The 17,500-nt window shown below is 42.7% G+C and overlaps 1 protein-coding gene across 1 annotated transcript in view; it reads left to right on the top strand.

Annotated features, from left to right (window-relative positions):
* LOC126988709 (CD109 antigen-like) overlaps positions 1–17,500 on the top strand; it is a gene marked incomplete at its 3' end in the record, with an annotated part of 123,160 nt that overhangs the window by 55,524 nt on the left and 50,136 nt on the right. The window contains 1 exon segment of the mRNA XM_050847066.1: positions 14,970–15,238. Coding sequence (XP_050703023.1) covers positions 15,039–15,238 — 200 coding nt within the window.

The following is a 17,500-nucleotide window of genomic DNA, read 5'->3' as shown; positions in this document are numbered from 1 at the left end:
CGTCGGTGTGAGAACGACAATTTTTGGGTCTGAAGGCGGTGAATACTAATATGTTGAGTACGACAATTTTTGGGTCTGAAGGCGGTGAATACTAATGTGTTGAGTACGACAATTTTTGGGTCTGAAGGCGGTGAATACTAATATGTTGAGTACGACAATTTTTGGGTCTGAAGGCGGTGAATACTAATATGTTGAGTACGACAATTTTTGGGTCTGAAGGCGGTGAATACTAATATGTTGAGTACGACAATTTTTGGGTCTGAAGGCGGTGAATACTAATATGTTGAGTACGACAATTTTTGGGTCTGAAGGCGGTGAATACTAATATGTTGAGTACGACAATTTTTGGGTCTGAAGGCGGTGAATACTAATATGTTGAGTACGATAATCTGGTATCCGTATTTTCCGGTTTGACCTAAAAATTGCAAAAAACATCAATAATTAGCGATTTTACGATTATAACTAGCTAAAAATGAGTATCGCTATCGGTGTGGGTGCGACAGTGTTTGGGTCTAAAAGTGTTGAATACGATAGCTGAGTACGACAGTCTGGTTGGCGGGGACGCGGGGAAGCACTCCTTGGTTCTTCTTCTCATTCCCCACAAAGCCTTGCCGCGAGGTTGATAGGAATCCGTAATTCATCGACTATATAGTAGCGGAGACCAGCGCTGGGCAGTCACTTTACGGTCATATCGGGCGGGTGAGGGAGAATGGCAATGAGGTGAAATAGCCGGCCGCGTTTTTCTCGGCATTTTGATCTCAATATTGCAGTGAGACGTCTTGGGAGCTGTGTTTTAATGGAGTAATTGTTGGGGCGGAGGATGGCATGCACGCTCCCACGTTTGTCTTGCTTTGAAGTCCCCGAATTGTGTGTCTAATCGGTGAACGTGTGTGTGTGTGTGTGTGTGTGTGTGTGTGTGTGTGTGTGTCGAAAAGTCAATAAAGAAACATGTAATCCAGTTCTCTATAGTCAAGGGAGACTTTAACGCCAGTGTAAGGACGAAGTAAAATTGATGCAAAATGCTTACAGTCTCAGTCCTTAGAGCCTGAAAAACGTCACCATGATATTGATTCACAAAAACAGGCAATATAGTAGACTTAAAAGAACTACCGAGCAATTATTATTCTCCCTGCGCCCTACAAACATTTCACTAAGATCAAAACAAAGAAAAGACAATGAATATCCGGCCAATTAGTTTACTCACGTACCCTACAAACGTTTCACTGAGATCAAAACAAACAAAACACAATGTATATCCGACCAATTAGTTTACTCATGTACCCTACAAACGTTTCACTGAGATCAAAACAAACAAAACACAATGTATACCCGGCCAATTAGTTTACTCACGTGAACACGTGAACATAAGCTCCTGTGAACATAAGCTCCTGTGAACATAAGCTCCTGTGAACATAAGCTCCTGTGAACCTAAACTCCTGTGAACATAAGCTCCTGTGAACTTAAACTCCTGTGAACATAAGCTCCTGTGAACATAAGCTCCTGTGAACATAAGCTCCTGTGAACATAAGCTCCTGTGAACATAAGCTCCTGTGAACATAAGCTCCTGTGAACATAAGCTCCTGTGAACATAAGCTCCTGTGAACATAAGCTCCTGTGAACATAAGCTCCTGTGAACATAAAGCTCCTGTGAACATAAGCTCCTGTGAACCTAAACTCCTGTGAACATAAGCTCCTGTGAACATAAGCTCCTGTGAACATAAGCTCCTGTGAACATAAGCTCCTGTGAACATAAGCTCCTGTGAACCTAACCCCACCTAATATCACTGTCCATGAACATGCCTAATCTATTTTTGAATGTGACTATTGTATTGGCACTCACAACATGACTGCCCAGCCTGTTCCATTCATCTACCACTGTGTTAGTGAACCAGTTTTTGCCTATGTCCCTTTTGAATCTGAATGTATCCACTTTAAACCCATTACTACGTGTCCTACCCGATTCTCTTACCATCAGAACCTTACTAATATCTATCTTACTAAAGCCCTTCATCCATTTATAAGCCTCTAACAAGTCACCTCGCACCCTTGGCCTTTCTAGAAAATGCAAGTTTAATTGTTTGAGTCTTTCTCCGTAAGGCAAGTTTCTTAACCCGTGAATCATCTTAGTCATCGAAGCGCTTCACAGAGTAGAGGACAAATATCAAAGAAACAGCTCGTGCAGAGAATAAGAATGGGATGGAACGCTTTTGGTGAGCTTTTGGTGGTGAAACAATCTTACTTCATCTGTATTTCCTCCTGCCTACGACTTGAACTCTTTCAAGAGGAGGGTATCAGGACACCTCTCCTCCCGAATTTGACCTCTCTTTCGGCCATCTTATTTGATACTTTTTTTTAGGAGCAGCGAGTAGCGGGCTTTTTTTTATTATTGTTTCCTTTTTTTTTGTGCCTTGAGCTGTCTCCTTTGTTGTAAAAAAAATATAAAAAATTGCATTGTGAGGATTGGCATGATGCGTTGATTGTATGCCTTTCTCTTCAGGGAGGGCGGCGGGTTGCTATTCATAATATTACCCTGTTTACCAAAAGCGATCCAGCTCATTTCTGTTCTCTTTCTGACCTCCTTTACGTGGCCTGAGTTGGCAGCGCGTGTTTGTCCTTGATCGGTGTGTTTCTCGGCTCTCTCAGGCGTTTCGTACTAGATCATTATTTGTTACCCTGTTTACGGAATATCAAGCAGTAACGTTGTTTTTCTACTGATTTACTTTCACACTTTCTCCTTTTAGTTCCTTCTCTGTTAGTTATCGAGACACCTGGTACTCCCTTCCCGAAACTGACCTCTCTTGCGGCCATTCATCTATACACTTTTCTGGGATTATCAAGCAGTAACGTTGTTTTTCTATACTGATTCATTTACATGTTTACTTTCACACTTTCTCTGTTAGTTATCGAGACACCTGGTACTCCTCTCCCGAAACTGACCTATCTTGCGGCCATTCATCTATACACTCTTCTGGGATTATTAAGCAGTAACGTTGTTTTTTACTATACTGATTCATTTACATGTTTACTTTCACACTTTCTCTGTATAGTTCCTTCTTTGTTAGTCATTGAGACACCCAGTACTCCCCTCCCGAAACTGACCTCTCTTGCGGCCATTCATCTATACACTTTTCTGGGATTATCAAGCAGTAACGTTGTTTTTCTATACTGATTCATTTACATGTTTACTTTCACACTTTCTCTGTTAGTTATCGAGACACCTGGTACTCCTCTCCGTTGTTTTTCTACTGATTCATCTACATGCTTCCTTTCACACTTTCTCTGTTAGTCATTGAGACACCCGGTACTCCCCTCCCGAAACTGACCTCTCTTGCGGCCATTCATCTATACACTTTTCTGGGACTATCAAGCAGTAACGTTGTTTTTCTATACTGATTCATTTACATGTTTACTTTCACACTTTCTCTGTATAGTTCCGTCTTTGTTAGTCATTGAGACACCTGGTACTCCTCTCCCGAAACTGACCTCTCTTGCGGCCATTCATCTATACACTTTTCTGGGATTATCAAGCAGTAACGTTGTTTTTCTACTGATTCATCTACATGCTTCCTTTCACACTTTCTCTGTATAGTTCCTTCTCTGTTAGTTATCGAGACACCCGGTACTCCCCTCCCGAAATTGACCTCTCTTACATTTCCTGCTTCCCCCACACATTGCTTGGTTGTTTGGTTCGGTTCATAGTTAGGCCATTTCCTGCTTGACTGATTGTTTTGTGGTATGTAGTTAGGGTATTTGCTTTCCCTAACATACTGCTAGATTGTTTGGTTAGGTCCACAATTAGCCCATTTCCTGCTTCCCCCACACATTGCTTCGTTGTTTGGTCAGGTTCATAGGTCGGCCATTTCCAGCCTGACTGATTGTTTTGTTGTTTGTAGTTAGGGTATTTCCTTTCCCCCACACACTGCTAGATTGTTTGGTTAGGTTTGGGGTTAGGCCATTTCCTGCTTCCCCCACACATTGCTTCGTTGTTTGGTTCGGTTCGTCCATTTCCTGCCTGACTGATTGTTTTGTTGTTTGTAGTTAGGGTAGTTTCTTTCCCCTACTGACGTGTATGGCTTCCTACAGGTTGACTTCTTATCGTTATTTTTATCTTGTATTTTACTTTTAACCGGCTTTATATAGTTCTATTAGTTTATTTTTTGTAACGTTTTTAATTTTTAAGTGGTTTTAGATAGTTTTTCTTATCATGTTTTTATCTATCTTTTTATCGGTTTAATAAAGTTTTAAAACAAAAATCATTTAAAATACACTAAATCCGGCGCCATATGACCTTGCAGTTTGGGCGCCAAGTCATAACGCCCCTAATAATCAATCAATCCTTTCCCCACACACTGCTTGATTGTTTGGTTAGGTCCACAGTTAGGCCATTTCAGTCCTGCTTCCCCCACACATTGCTTGGTTATATATTGAGGTCTATAGTTACGCCATATGGTTTGTCCACATTCACTCCCTTCTGAGCTCTCGTAATCCGTCTACCATTATGATGAGACTTTCTGAGGTTAGCGAATCATTCCCCTCGGCATTATCCTCCTGCCCACCATACTGAGATGAACACTGGGGCCACTTGGAGCTATAGTGTATGCCCCCTCTATACCACCTCACTGCCTCTGCCACTGTGGAAATGCCCTCTCTCTCATTCTCTCTCCCTCTCTTTTTTTTTCTCTCTCTCTCTCTCTTTTCTGGTAACTTATTTTCACATACCAGAAATGACAAAAAAAATGATGACGATGATACTGATGAGGACAAAAACAATAACGAAGATGATTAAGCTAACATAAAGAACAATGATAAATAATAATAATAAAAATAATAAACTAATAATAACCACCACCATCACGACCATCGCCACCACCATCACGACCATCGCCACCACCACCATCATAACATCTTGACACATTGCGACCTTAGCGTGCTCAACCTTGCCGCGTTCTGTCCCGCGGCAAAGCTTCCTCGTCAAAGATGCGGGAACTGGCGTGGCAGGAATTCCTCTCCTCTGCCGGTTGCCGCCTACTGCCGCGTGAAGCGACCTTAGCGTGTTCAACCTTGCCGTGTTCCGTCCCGCGGCAAAACTCCCTCGTCAGAGATGCGGGAGCTGGCGTGGCAGGAATTCCTCTCCGCTGTCGCCCGCCGCCCACTCTGCCCCGTGAAGAACAGAAGGCTGATTGATGCACGTAGTTGTTTTGATGTGCAGGCCCTTATTATTAAACATTTCGGGTTCCACACACGCACACACATTTGATAAGGCTTTGGTAGAGATTGTGGGTATTCCATGTCTAGTGTTCTGAGCCTAGTGATAGTTTGACAAGTCTTTTACTAATGCTTGTAGTTATTATGATTTTCAAGGCCATATACAAAAAAATTCGGGGTCCACACACGCACACAGATTTGATAAGGCTTTGGTAGAGATTGTGGGTATTCCATGTCTAGTGTTCTGAGCCTAGTGATAGTTTGACAAGTCTTTTACTGATGGTCGAAGTTATAATGATTTGCAAGGCCATGTTATAAAAAAAATTCGGGGTCCACACACGCACACACATTTGATAAGGCTTTGGTAGAGATTGTGGGTATTCCATGCCTAGTGTTCTGAGCCTAGTGATAGTTTGACAAGTCTTTTACTAATGCTTGTAGTTATTATGATTTGCAAAGCCATGTTATAAAAAAAATTCGAGGTCCACACACGCACACACATTTGATAAGGCTTTGGTAGAGATTGTGGGTATTCCATGTCTAGTGTTCTGAGCCTAGTGATAGTTTGACACGTCTTTTACTGATGCTTGTAGTTATAATGATTTGCAAGGCCATGTTATAAAAAAAATTCGAGGTCCACACACGCACACAGATTTGATAAGGCTTTGGTAGAGATTGTGGGTATTCCATGTCTAGTGTTCTGAGCCTAGTGATAGTTTGACAGGTCTAGACAAGTCCAATGAGTGATTTCGTATAGGTTCATGGTACAGAAGAAGGGCCAAACTACCACCAGGGTCATTAAACTACCCCTGGAAATCATTAAAATTCCTACGAAAACAGTGTCAAATATAATGCTTGGACCCCGAAGTATTTAAGAGTATGCCTCCCAGTTCTCCCACAAGCCCCGGGAGTGATTTTGTCGGGTCATGGTACAGAAGAAGGGTCAGTCTACCACCAGGGTCATTAAACTACCCCTGGAAATGCTCAAAACTCCTACGAAAACCGTGTCATATTGAGTGATTTTGTCGGGTCATGGTACAGAAGAAGGGTCAGACTACCACCAGGGTCATTAAACTACCCCTGGAAATGCTCAAAACTCCTACGAAAACCGTGTATTATTGAGTGATTTTGTCGGGTCATGGTACAGAAGGAGGGTCAAACTACCACCAGGGTCATTAAACTACCCCTGGAAATGCTCAAAACTCCTACGAAAACCGTGTCATATTGAATGATTTTGTCGGGTCATGGTACAGAAGAAGGGTCAGTCTACCACCAGGGTCATTAAACTATCCCTGGAAATGCTCAAAACCCCTACGAAAACCGTGTCATATTGAGTGATTTTGTCGGGTCATGGTACAGAAGAAGGGTCAGTCTACCACCAGGGTCATTAAACTATCCCTGGAAATCCTCAAAACTCCTACGAAAACCATGTCATATTGAGTGATTTTGTCGGGTCATGGTACAGAAGATGGGTCAGTCTACCACCAGGGTCATTAAACTACCCCTGGAAATGCTCAAAACTCCTACGAAAACCGTGTCATATTGAGTGATTTTGTCGGGTCATGGTACAGAAGAAGGGTCAGTCTACCACCAGGGTCATTAAACTACCCCTGGAAATGCTCAAAACTCCTACGAAAACCGTGTCATATTGAATGATTTTGTCGGGTCATGGTACAGAAAAAGGGTCAGTCTACCACCAGGGTCATTAAACTATTCCTGGAAATGCTCAAAACTCCTACGAAAACAGTATTAGAAATAATGTTTGAGTGCTGAAGTGTTTAAGAAAATGACCCTAGTTCTCCTCACAAGCCCCGAGCGTCCCCGTGCCTGCAAGCGGCCTCTATGACAAGCAATTTACTTTCACTTCCAGCAAAATCATCAACTTACTGGTGTCAATTTCTCCTCTCATGGCAAAACTCGTTACTCCGGATATGATTTCACATTCCCTCGTGATGTTTAACCCGCTTCTGGCACACTACGATTAATTTAGTTCGAAGCCTCCCCCGATATCACCTTTCTCAATCCTGTACTGAATCCTTTTTGGCCAAACATTATGAAAAGTTTTGTGTTTATTCATAAAAGTAGGTAGGGGATGTAGTTTGTCCAATTTCTCTCTCTCTCTCTCTCTCTCTCTCTCTCTCTCTCTCTCTCTCTCTCTCTCTCTCTCTCTCTCTCTCTCTCTCTCTCTCTCTCTCTCTCTCTCTCTCTCACACACACACACACACACACACACACACACACACACACCAACTATTTCCAAAGGCCACACGATGGGTCGGTTCTCATGAGTGTTCTTCACATTCATTGTGCAGAAGCCTTGTCAAATTTGGGGAGGCGGTGGCTGAGTGGTCAGCGTGCAGGCACGCCGTTCAGGAGGACGCAGGTTCGCGTTCCGCTCGCGGCTAAAAAAACAGGCTGGCGATGTTTCAGTCACCGCCGAGTGGCCTGAGACTACCAACGTGCTGTCCTGAAGACCACGTATCAACCCGGACTCGAGATTCTCTCTAAAATGAGGATCAAAGATTAGCTCCGGGAGGCAGCATGAGTCAAGCAAGATGGCGCCACTATAAGCACATGCCTGCGCCATAACAGGCTGGGACCGACCACCAGGCCCACCAAGAAAGATTACCGGCGCCATAGGTGAAACGTAAAAAAATGAAAGCCCTATCGTGTTGCTCCTAAAACTCTCCATGGAAATACTAACACAACCTCTACCAAAGCCTCACCAGATGTGTGTGTACAGGCCCCGGAATGTTGGAGAGTCTGGGTCACTGCACGAAGGAAAGGGCTTCTTGGTGGGCTCTCCGAGGATGGAATGTCCTGCTGGGCTGCTCACTGAACCAAAATCCTGGAGGGGCAGCATTACTTCAATAAGCCTTTCTTGCAGTTTCCTTTCTGGGTAAAATGTATACGGTACAATTATGAGGTCAAATGTCGGAGAATGTAGTATTTGTGTGTTTTGGGGGAGGGGGGGGGAGGAAAAGTGTGTGTGTGTGTGTGTGTGTGTGTGTGTGTGTGTGTGTGTGTGTGTGTGTGTGTGTGTGCTTGGTTGGTTTGTATTCGTATGTGTGTGTGTATGTACGTATGTATGTGTGTGTATGTGTGTGTGTCAGTTTGGATGTGTGTGTGTGTGTGTGTGTGTGTGTTTCGGCATTAAAAAGAGAGACGAGGAAGAAGAGGAGCGATAAGAGAGAGGGATGATGGGAACAGGGAAAAGGGGAAAAGATAAAGGTAATATTGGGGAGCGTACCCTCAAGCTGCGCGTGAACTCGGTGCTCATCTCCGTCACACTAGCCGTTGAGCCTGCGGGGGAAGTAACCCATTACCGCGGGACACAGGGCCAGCGTGACATCCGGGTTGCCACAGTTAACCTTCCCCATGTTTCCCCAGGCACCCATTTATCGATCAGGTCTCAAGGGAGGATGAACAGCTGGGAGGGCTGCACGTCGAACTCACTGAGGGTCGTATTTTGAAACATTTCGTCGTCCAAGTTCACATATTTGACATGGCTTTCGTAGGAGCTGTAGGCCTCTCCAGGGGTAGTTTTATGACCCTGGTGGTAGTTTGACCCTTCTTCTGTGCCGTGAACCTTAAAAAACACTCATGAAAACCAGATTGATCCCCTCTTTGACCTTTAGAAATAGTTGATGTGAGAAGCGATGGTGTCTTAAAATACAGCCTTCAGACCCGTAGATTCGAAGCTAGAAGTGCTAACCGCTTCACCACGTAGATGTCGTAGGGAAAAGGAAGGAAAAATGGTATGGGGACATGGACTCGCCCCTCCCTACCCCGCCACCTCCCCCTCCCTCCCGTGCCTCCCTCTAATGTCTCTCTCCGGGAGTCGCCATTCACTCCCCGACCCGACGCCTCGCACCTGACTTACGGACTAACAACTTTGTTTACCTGATCTTGGGCGGTTTGCAGTCGGAGGAGACGCCCCTGCCGGCCACCCGCTGCCTAGCAATCGAACTCTCTGTTTATCCCGCCCGCCAGCCGCCGTGTTTACCGATCATCTTCGCACATGCTAAAAGGGATTCGAAAATACTGATGAAGGGTGACTGTGTCGGTCCGTGTGCTCGACCGTGCGAAGGGAACGGTATGTGGCGATAAATCAGTTTCTGCTCACTTTGCTATGTATTACAGAGTTTGGTGTTGTTCATAGATGTTTTAACACCTGCAGCCATTACCCCGCGGCACCACAACGCGGCAATGGACCAGGTGACAGCCTTCTAGCGGGGAGGTGCTGCCGAGACACATATAGAGCTTACGAGATCCAGCAACGGTGAAAAGTGGAACAGAAGCGACAGTCTATTTATTTACTCCTTTTTTTCGGAGTAAGTGTGTTGATGGAGGTGTTTGCTTTGAAGTTCTTCGGCGTTGTTGTTGATACTTCCGGAGTTCTGTTGTCGCCTCCGTTATTTCGTTCGTTAGTTGTTGCAAGTATTTGAGAATTATGTGCCTGTTTTGTCCTTGTTGCTTTTGTCCGCCAGTATTATTTATTTTACACATTATTATTGTTATTATTATTATTATTATTATTATTATTGTTATTATTATTATTATTATTATTATTATTATTATTATTATTATTATTATTATTATTATTATTATTATTATTATTATTATTATTATTATTATTATTATTATTATTATTATCATTATTATTATCTTATTGACCCAGAAACATACCTACACAACGCGAACAGTCAACGTACTCGTAACACACACATCCATAAATACCAAACATATCACACTAACACTGACGCACACAAGCACTCATACTTTCCACGCACCATACGTGACTGGAACAGCCTCCCTCAACAGATTTTAGACTGCGGTACAATAGACTCATTCAGAAAAAAAATACACACTCTTTTGTTACCACAACACACCAACACTAACAATTACACTTGATTCACTTCCCTCCCCTGCACACTCGGCTCCCCCGTCCCCCCAACAACCAACACAAATATGCGTGTTATGCATCTGTACAGGTGCACTGCGCATTAATATTCAGATCCAGATCCAGAACACATATCTAAGTATACACTGCCTTGTAGCTCTTTTATGACCATATGAAGAACACTTGTGACCGGCAGATTAGTAGCGGTGACACTTTTTCTCCCTTTTCTCGCTTGGTAAACACGATGGTCTGTATGATTGAAGCCACAGCCGGAATGAGGTGACTGGCTGCGTGGACCACCTTCTGTCACTCGGCGGAGGCAGCAAATACTCGTAGTAGCTGTTGGCAGGACGCAACACGAACACTCCACTCCTCGGCTCCAGTGCGCTGACCATTAGACACTGCTTCGTCATTTTTCGTACTATCAAATACTACTACTACTACTACTTTTTTCTACTACATAAAAGAAGAAGAGAAAAAGAGAAAGAAGAAGAGAATGAGAAAGAAGAAGAGAAAGAGGAAGAAGAAGAAGAAGAAGAAGAAGAAGAAGAAGAAGAAGAGAAAGGAGAAAGATGAGAAGGAAGACAAATGAAGAGAACCAAACTACTACTACTTTTTCTACTACTACTACTACTACTACTACTACTACTACTACTACTACTACTACTGCCATCACTACTAAAATTGAAAATAATAACACGTGTACTAATACTAATACCAATTACTACTACAACGTGTTCTACTTTTATTACCACTTCTAAATATCTTACTACAATACTTTATTACTACTTTTCTTATCGCTTCTACTTCTGTCATTACTTCTACATTTATTGCTACTTCTATTATCACTACTTTTCTGATCACTTCTACTTTTGTGTCTACTTCTACTTGTGTTACTACTGTTACGTTTGTCTACTCCTACCAATTATTGTCTACTTCTTTGTCTACTTTTGTTTCTACTTCTACTTCTACTTTGTTTCTACTTCTACCTATTATTGTCTACTTCTTTGTCTACTTTTGTTTCTACTTCTACTTGTGTTACTACTGTCACGTTTGTCTACTTCTACCTATTATTGTCTACTTCTTTGTCTACTTTTGTTTCTACTTCTACTTCTACTTCTACTTTGTTTCTACTTCTACCTATTATTGTCTATTTCTTTGTCTACTTTTGTTTCTACTTCTACTTCTGCTTCTACTTTGTTTCTACTTCTACCTATTATTGTCTACTTCTTTGTCTACTTTTGTTTCTACTTCTACTTATGTTACTACTGTCACGTTTGTCTACTTCTACCTATTATTGTCTACTTTCTACTTCTACTTTGTTCTACTTTTACCTGTTATTGTCTACTTCTTTGTCTACTTTTGTTTCTACTTCTACTTCTACTTTGTTTCTGCTTCTACCTATTATTGTCTACTTCTTTGTCTACTTTTGTTTCTACTTCTACTTCTACTTCTACTTTGTGTCTACTTCTACCTAATATTGTCTTTCTTTGTCTACTTTTGTTTCTACTTCTACCTCTGCTTCTACTTTGTTTCTACTTCTACCTATTATTGTCTATTTCTTTGTCTACTTTTGTTTCTACTTCTACTTGTGTTACTACTTTTACGTTTGTCTACTTTTACCTATTATTGTCTACTTCTACCTATTATCACTACTTTTCTTATCACTTCTACTTTTGTTACTACCGTTATTTTCGTCTACTTCTACTTTTATTACTATTCTCCTTTCATTACCATTACATAACCTCTCTGATGGCTGACTTTGATAGGCTACTACTACTACTTCTATTCACATTACTATTACTTATATTACAAATCCTACTTTATTACGACTTTTATTATTCCCGATACTTTTATTACTACTACTATATCTGTTGCTACTACTTCAATAACTACTCTTACTTTTATTACCGCTACTTTTTATATAATTACCTATGTTACTGCTTCTAGTCTGATTGCTATTTCTCCTTTTATTTATTCATTTTTAAGGTAAAGGAGACGGCTCAAGGGCAACAAAATGAGTGCCGAGAAAAAATAAGCCCGCTACTCACCGCTCTCAATTATATAACCGTTCTGATGGAGGGTGACGGAGAGCTCGGTGGCGCACGGAGCGAGGCACGCGCATCCACAGTGCCGGCCAAACAGCGCCTCTGTATGCAGGGCTACGGTGGCCGCTTATAGTGTTGTTATGACATCGTGTGCTGGGCAGCGGTATACAGTACACCCCGCGCCACCCCCAAACCACCGCCGTGCTGCACATACTACGAACACCACTCCCCACACACACACTCACACACTCACACACGTATATGCATGTTTAGAAGATTGAGAAGGGTTACTAAGAACAGCCGTAAGATGAGTGCCAAGAATAGGAGATTGTAGTGTACGAGATTGTAGTGTACGAGATTGTAGTTACGAGACTGTACTTATTGTGTAGTTACGAGATTGTAGATATGAAAAATTATAGTTACGAGAAATTATAGTTACGAGAGATTGTAGTTAAGAGAGATTGTAGTTTTCGAGATTGTAGTTTTGCGAGATTGTAATTTACGAGATTGTAGTTACGAGACTGTACTTACGAGTGTAGTTACGAGATTGTAGATATGAAAAATTATAGTTACGAGAAATTATAGTTACGAGAGATTGTAGTTGAGAGAGATTGTAGTTTACGAGATTGTAGTTTTGCGAGATTGTAGTTTACGAGAGATTGTAGTTACGGGAGATTGTAGTTACGGGGTTGTAGTTTGCGAGATTGTAGTTACGGGATTGTAGTTTGCGAGATTGTAGTTACGAGATTGTTGTTTACGAGAGATTGTAGTTACGAGAGATGGTTCTTGCGAGATTATAGTTACGAGAGATGGTTCTTGCGAGATTATAGTTACGAGAGATGGTTGTTACGAGAGATGGTTGTTATGAGAGATTGTAGTTACGAGAGATTGCAGTTAAGAGTTGCTGAGAATTACTGAGATTGTGGTTGCGATGAATGACTTGAAAAACTACGATTACCAACACTAGACAGGAGAAGAAAATAGAGGCAATATGATCATGCGATATATAAAAAAAAATATTATAGAGAAGGATATAGATGTCAGTAATGTATATATTGTACCTAGAGAATAATAAATAAAATAACAACACAAGACAGGAGAGGAAAAAAAGAGGCGATATTATAATGCGATATATAAGAAAAACATTAAAGAGAAGGATATAGATGTCAGTAATGTATATATTGTACCTTGAGAATAATAGATAAAATAACAACACTAGACAAGAGAGGAAAAAAAGAGGCGATATTATAATGCGATATATAAGAAAAACATTAAAGAGAAGGATATAGATGTCAGTAATGTATATATTGTACCTTGAGAATAATAGATAAAATAACAACACTAGACAAGAGAGGAAAAAAAGAGGCGATATTATAATGCGATATATAAAAAAAATATTAAAGAGAAGGATATAGATGTCAGTAATGTATATATTGTACCTAGAGATATACATATAAGACAGCACAGCACAAAACTAAATAAAAATAAAGAAGATTGTGAGAATATTCATCTTCATAGACAGAAAAATAAGTCACTGGAATATATTAGCTACATAAGGTTTGTGCAAAAAAAACAAAAAACAACAACAACAACCACATTCACAGTTTAAAGGAAAATATGATAAAGCAGTTTGAGAAGACGGGAGGGAGGAACACTATACTATAAGCTTGACTTAGTCTGTAAAAACATATTAGGTAAAAGCAATTTGGTAACACACACACACACACACACACACACACACACACACACACACACTCCACGCTTGTAGGTTTGCCACAATTGATCGCCTTAGCAAAACGGGAAATTCCATCATAGCGGCCTGTGGTGCGACCCTACCATCCTGAGGTCAGCACCGCAGAGCCTGAGTACCGCTGACACACACACACACACACACACACACACACACACACTGATGTTGCAAATGATGTGGAATTGACTTTTATTCTTCGTTGTTCTTTTTATTGTTTTTTTGGTCATTGTTATTTGAACGTTTTTTTTTTAATTGCTTCTGTGTTTGTTAATTATTCATATCTTTGTTGTTAATGCGTTTGCTGCTGTTGTTGTTGTTGTTGGTGTTTCTGTTGTTGTTGTTGTTGTTGTTGTTGTTGTTGTTGTTGTTGTTGTTGTTGTTGTTGTTGTTGTTGCTGTTGTTGTTGTTGTTAGCACGTTTTTTATCGTTATCGAGTTTGGTAATTTTATTGTTATTTTTTTTTTTTTTATTCTTGACGCGTTTATTAATGTTGTTGCTGGTGTTTTTGTTGTAGTCGTCCTCCTCATATTAATTATCATCATCATCATCATCTCCATCATCAGTATTATAATCGGCGGTAAGAGAGTCCTCGTACAAGCGTGCCGCTCATCCTGAACGCACGACAAACAAGTCCCGGACACTGGCGCGGCGACCTGGACCTTGTTTTGAGACCAGTCCTGCTAACACACACACACACACACACACACACACACACACACACACACACAGAACAGAAGAGGGGAAAGAGAAAAAAATACGTAAGACAGAACAGAAAGAGAGATACAGAGAAATAGACAGTTCAGGAGCTAATGCGGACTTTTGGCTATACATCACTATCAACACATACACACACACACACACACACACACACACACACACACACACACACACGCACACGCACACGTACACACGAATACAAGACGAGTGAAAGTGGCGGCACACCTGTGTTTTGCGGTGTATATACAGGTGTTGAGGCGAACGTGCAGGTGTGAATATGAGCTCAGGTGTGTATGTCGATGACTCGTGTGGAGAGTACATCAATGCGTCTTGTCTCCCTTTGCAGATAAACTCGACATTGGTGTATGATGGTGGTACTCGTCGTGTTCTGAGCGTCTCCCTCCTCCCTCCTGCCATGGGTGTCCTCCGGCGACATGGCGTGGTGCTCCTGACGGCGGTGCTGACGTTGGCGGTGCTGGGTCGCCGCGCACAAGCTCAGAAACCAAAGGAGAAGTTCTACGAAAGACTACCCCCGGGCCGACTCTACCCCGTCGGCTGGGAGGAGCTGCAGCAAGATTATCGACGCTCTGAACCCGGCAAGGGAAAGACCATCGCGTGAGTGTGGGAGTCCCTTGTGTTGGGGGGGAGCGGCAAGGGCGGTAGGGGGCTGAGAGGGGGCGGTAGGGGGCTGAGAGGGGGCGGTAGGGGGCTGAGAGGGGGCGGTAGGGGGCTGAGAGGGGGCGGTAGGGTATGAGAGGAGGCGGTAGGGGGCTGAGAGGGGGCGGTAGGGTATGAGAGGGGGCGGTAGGGGGCTGAGAGGGGGCGGTAGGGGGCTGAGAGGGGCCGGTATGGGGCTGAGACTTATTTGCAGTGATTGTTGTTGGAGTTTCAATGGCGGTGGTGTGATTGCATTTTTTACGTTGGGCCTATAGAGCCAGTAAGCCTTCTTGGTGGCGCCTGTTAGTCGGCCTCAGCGCATTAATGGCACAGGTAAGTGTATTTTATAGTGGCACCATTCTTGTTGGGCTCATGCTGGCCCCCCGGAGCCCCACTTGATGCTTTTTAATTAAAGAGTTGCGCTAGAGTGAGTTGGTAGATGGTCTTAACCCTATCCGATCTGACGTTTTCAAATTTTCGCTCTCGTAACACCTAGCATTGTACTCATCTGAACAACGGTAACGCTCTTGAACACTAAGTACTGGTACCGAATCAATAGTGTAAAACAATAATGAATAAATAGTGAAAAGAAGTTATTGGAAAGTATAAAACAAAAAGGGGGGGGTATATAAATTGAGGGGAGGCCAGATATGTACCCCCTCGGATATCGAATAAGGTTAAGCCACTCGGCGATGACTGAAATTTGTGAGCTTGTAGCGGCGGGCGGAGCTTGAACCCTGGTCCTCCAGAATACCGCGCGGGCACGCTGACTTCTCACCCATGCACCGCCTCCCCATAAGGAAGATGCGTATCCAACAGCTTTTTATTTTTATTTTTTATTTTTTTACATCTCATCCTATAGCGCCGGTAGGCTTTCTTCAGGGGCCTGGTGGACGCCCCAAGCCCGTCATGGCGCAGGCAATTTTTATAGTGGCGCCATCTTTTCTTGGCTCATGCTGCCGCCCGGAACTCATTCTTGGACGGTTTCTTCTAAAGTCCGGTGATGGGTGGTCTTCAGGACAGCATGTGGGTACTCTTAGGCCACTCGGCGGTGACTGAAAAATCCCAGGTGGGAGCGTGGGGACTCGAACCGACGTTGTCCATAGCGTGGTGAATGTGAGACCAGCACGCTAACCACTCAGCCACCGCGTACCCCATTACCTTCATTCTCTCTACATATCTATCTTTTTAATTTTTTTTGGGGGGGTTGTATAAAAGACTATTTAGAATGACTAGAAAGAAGGAAAGAATATTAACTAACTAACTAACAGGGAACGTTGCTTCACTCACCCGCCGCCTGCACTCCCAAAAGTCCCACCGAGCATACTGCAAGGAGAAAAAGAAAACTGAAAAGATGATCGAGCGAAACAGAAGAAAATCGATGCTTATCACAAACTATAAAGAGCTTGTAAGATCATCACTATTAGGGTCACGTAGGACGGGGAACACGATAATGAAAAACTGTAAGGAAAATATTGACTACAACGTAATTAGCCCCCGCGGTCGATGGTAGGAGCGTTAAAAGGTCAGGCAGCGGTCGATGGGAAGGGAGGACGGAAGGAAGGGAGGAAGGAAAAAGGGGAGGATGATAGCAGACATGGGCGCCGGGGAGGAAGACAGGGGGATACTAATATTATTATTATTATTTTTTACAACAAAGGAGACACCTCAAGGGCACAATAAAAAGTAAACAATAATAAAAAAGAGCCCGCTACTCGCTGCTCACAAAAAGAATCCAAAGAGGTGGCCGAAAGAGAGGTCAATTTCGGGAGGAGCTATAACGAGGCTGTTACACTGGGCAAATTTTCCGTGGATCTTCAGTCAAACCACGATTTCCGCTGGCATGCTTCTCATATTTCCGTGGTTTTCTGACGTGTCCACGATCTCCCAAAGCTACGGTAGAGTTTCTTGAATGACGACGGTATTACTCACCATCATCATCAGCAATAACAAGAAACAAATGAGAACCACACCAGCGGAAATCGTGGTTTGACTGAAGATCCACGGAAAATTTGCCCAGTGTAATAGCCCCTCAAGGTAGAGTAATGATAGAGAAGGGTAGAGAAGGCGGTGTTTGGCAGGGAAGGTAACAAGAGAGTGCAGGTCTAAAAAAGATTGTTTGCTGTGATAAACGAGGGAGATGAAAGGGATTTGATAGGGCTGTTATTGAGCGTAAATATAGATAGATGGCATAGAGGGAAAGGTAGATAGATAGATAGA

Source organism: Eriocheir sinensis, chromosome 70 (assembly GCF_024679095.1).
Source record: "Eriocheir sinensis breed Jianghai 21 chromosome 70, ASM2467909v1, whole genome shotgun sequence".
Lineage (NCBI taxonomy): Eukaryota > Metazoa > Arthropoda > Malacostraca > Decapoda > Varunidae > Eriocheir > Eriocheir sinensis.
The sequence above is the reverse complement of the archived record's forward strand: the minus strand, read 5'-3'. Positions and strand labels throughout refer to the sequence as shown.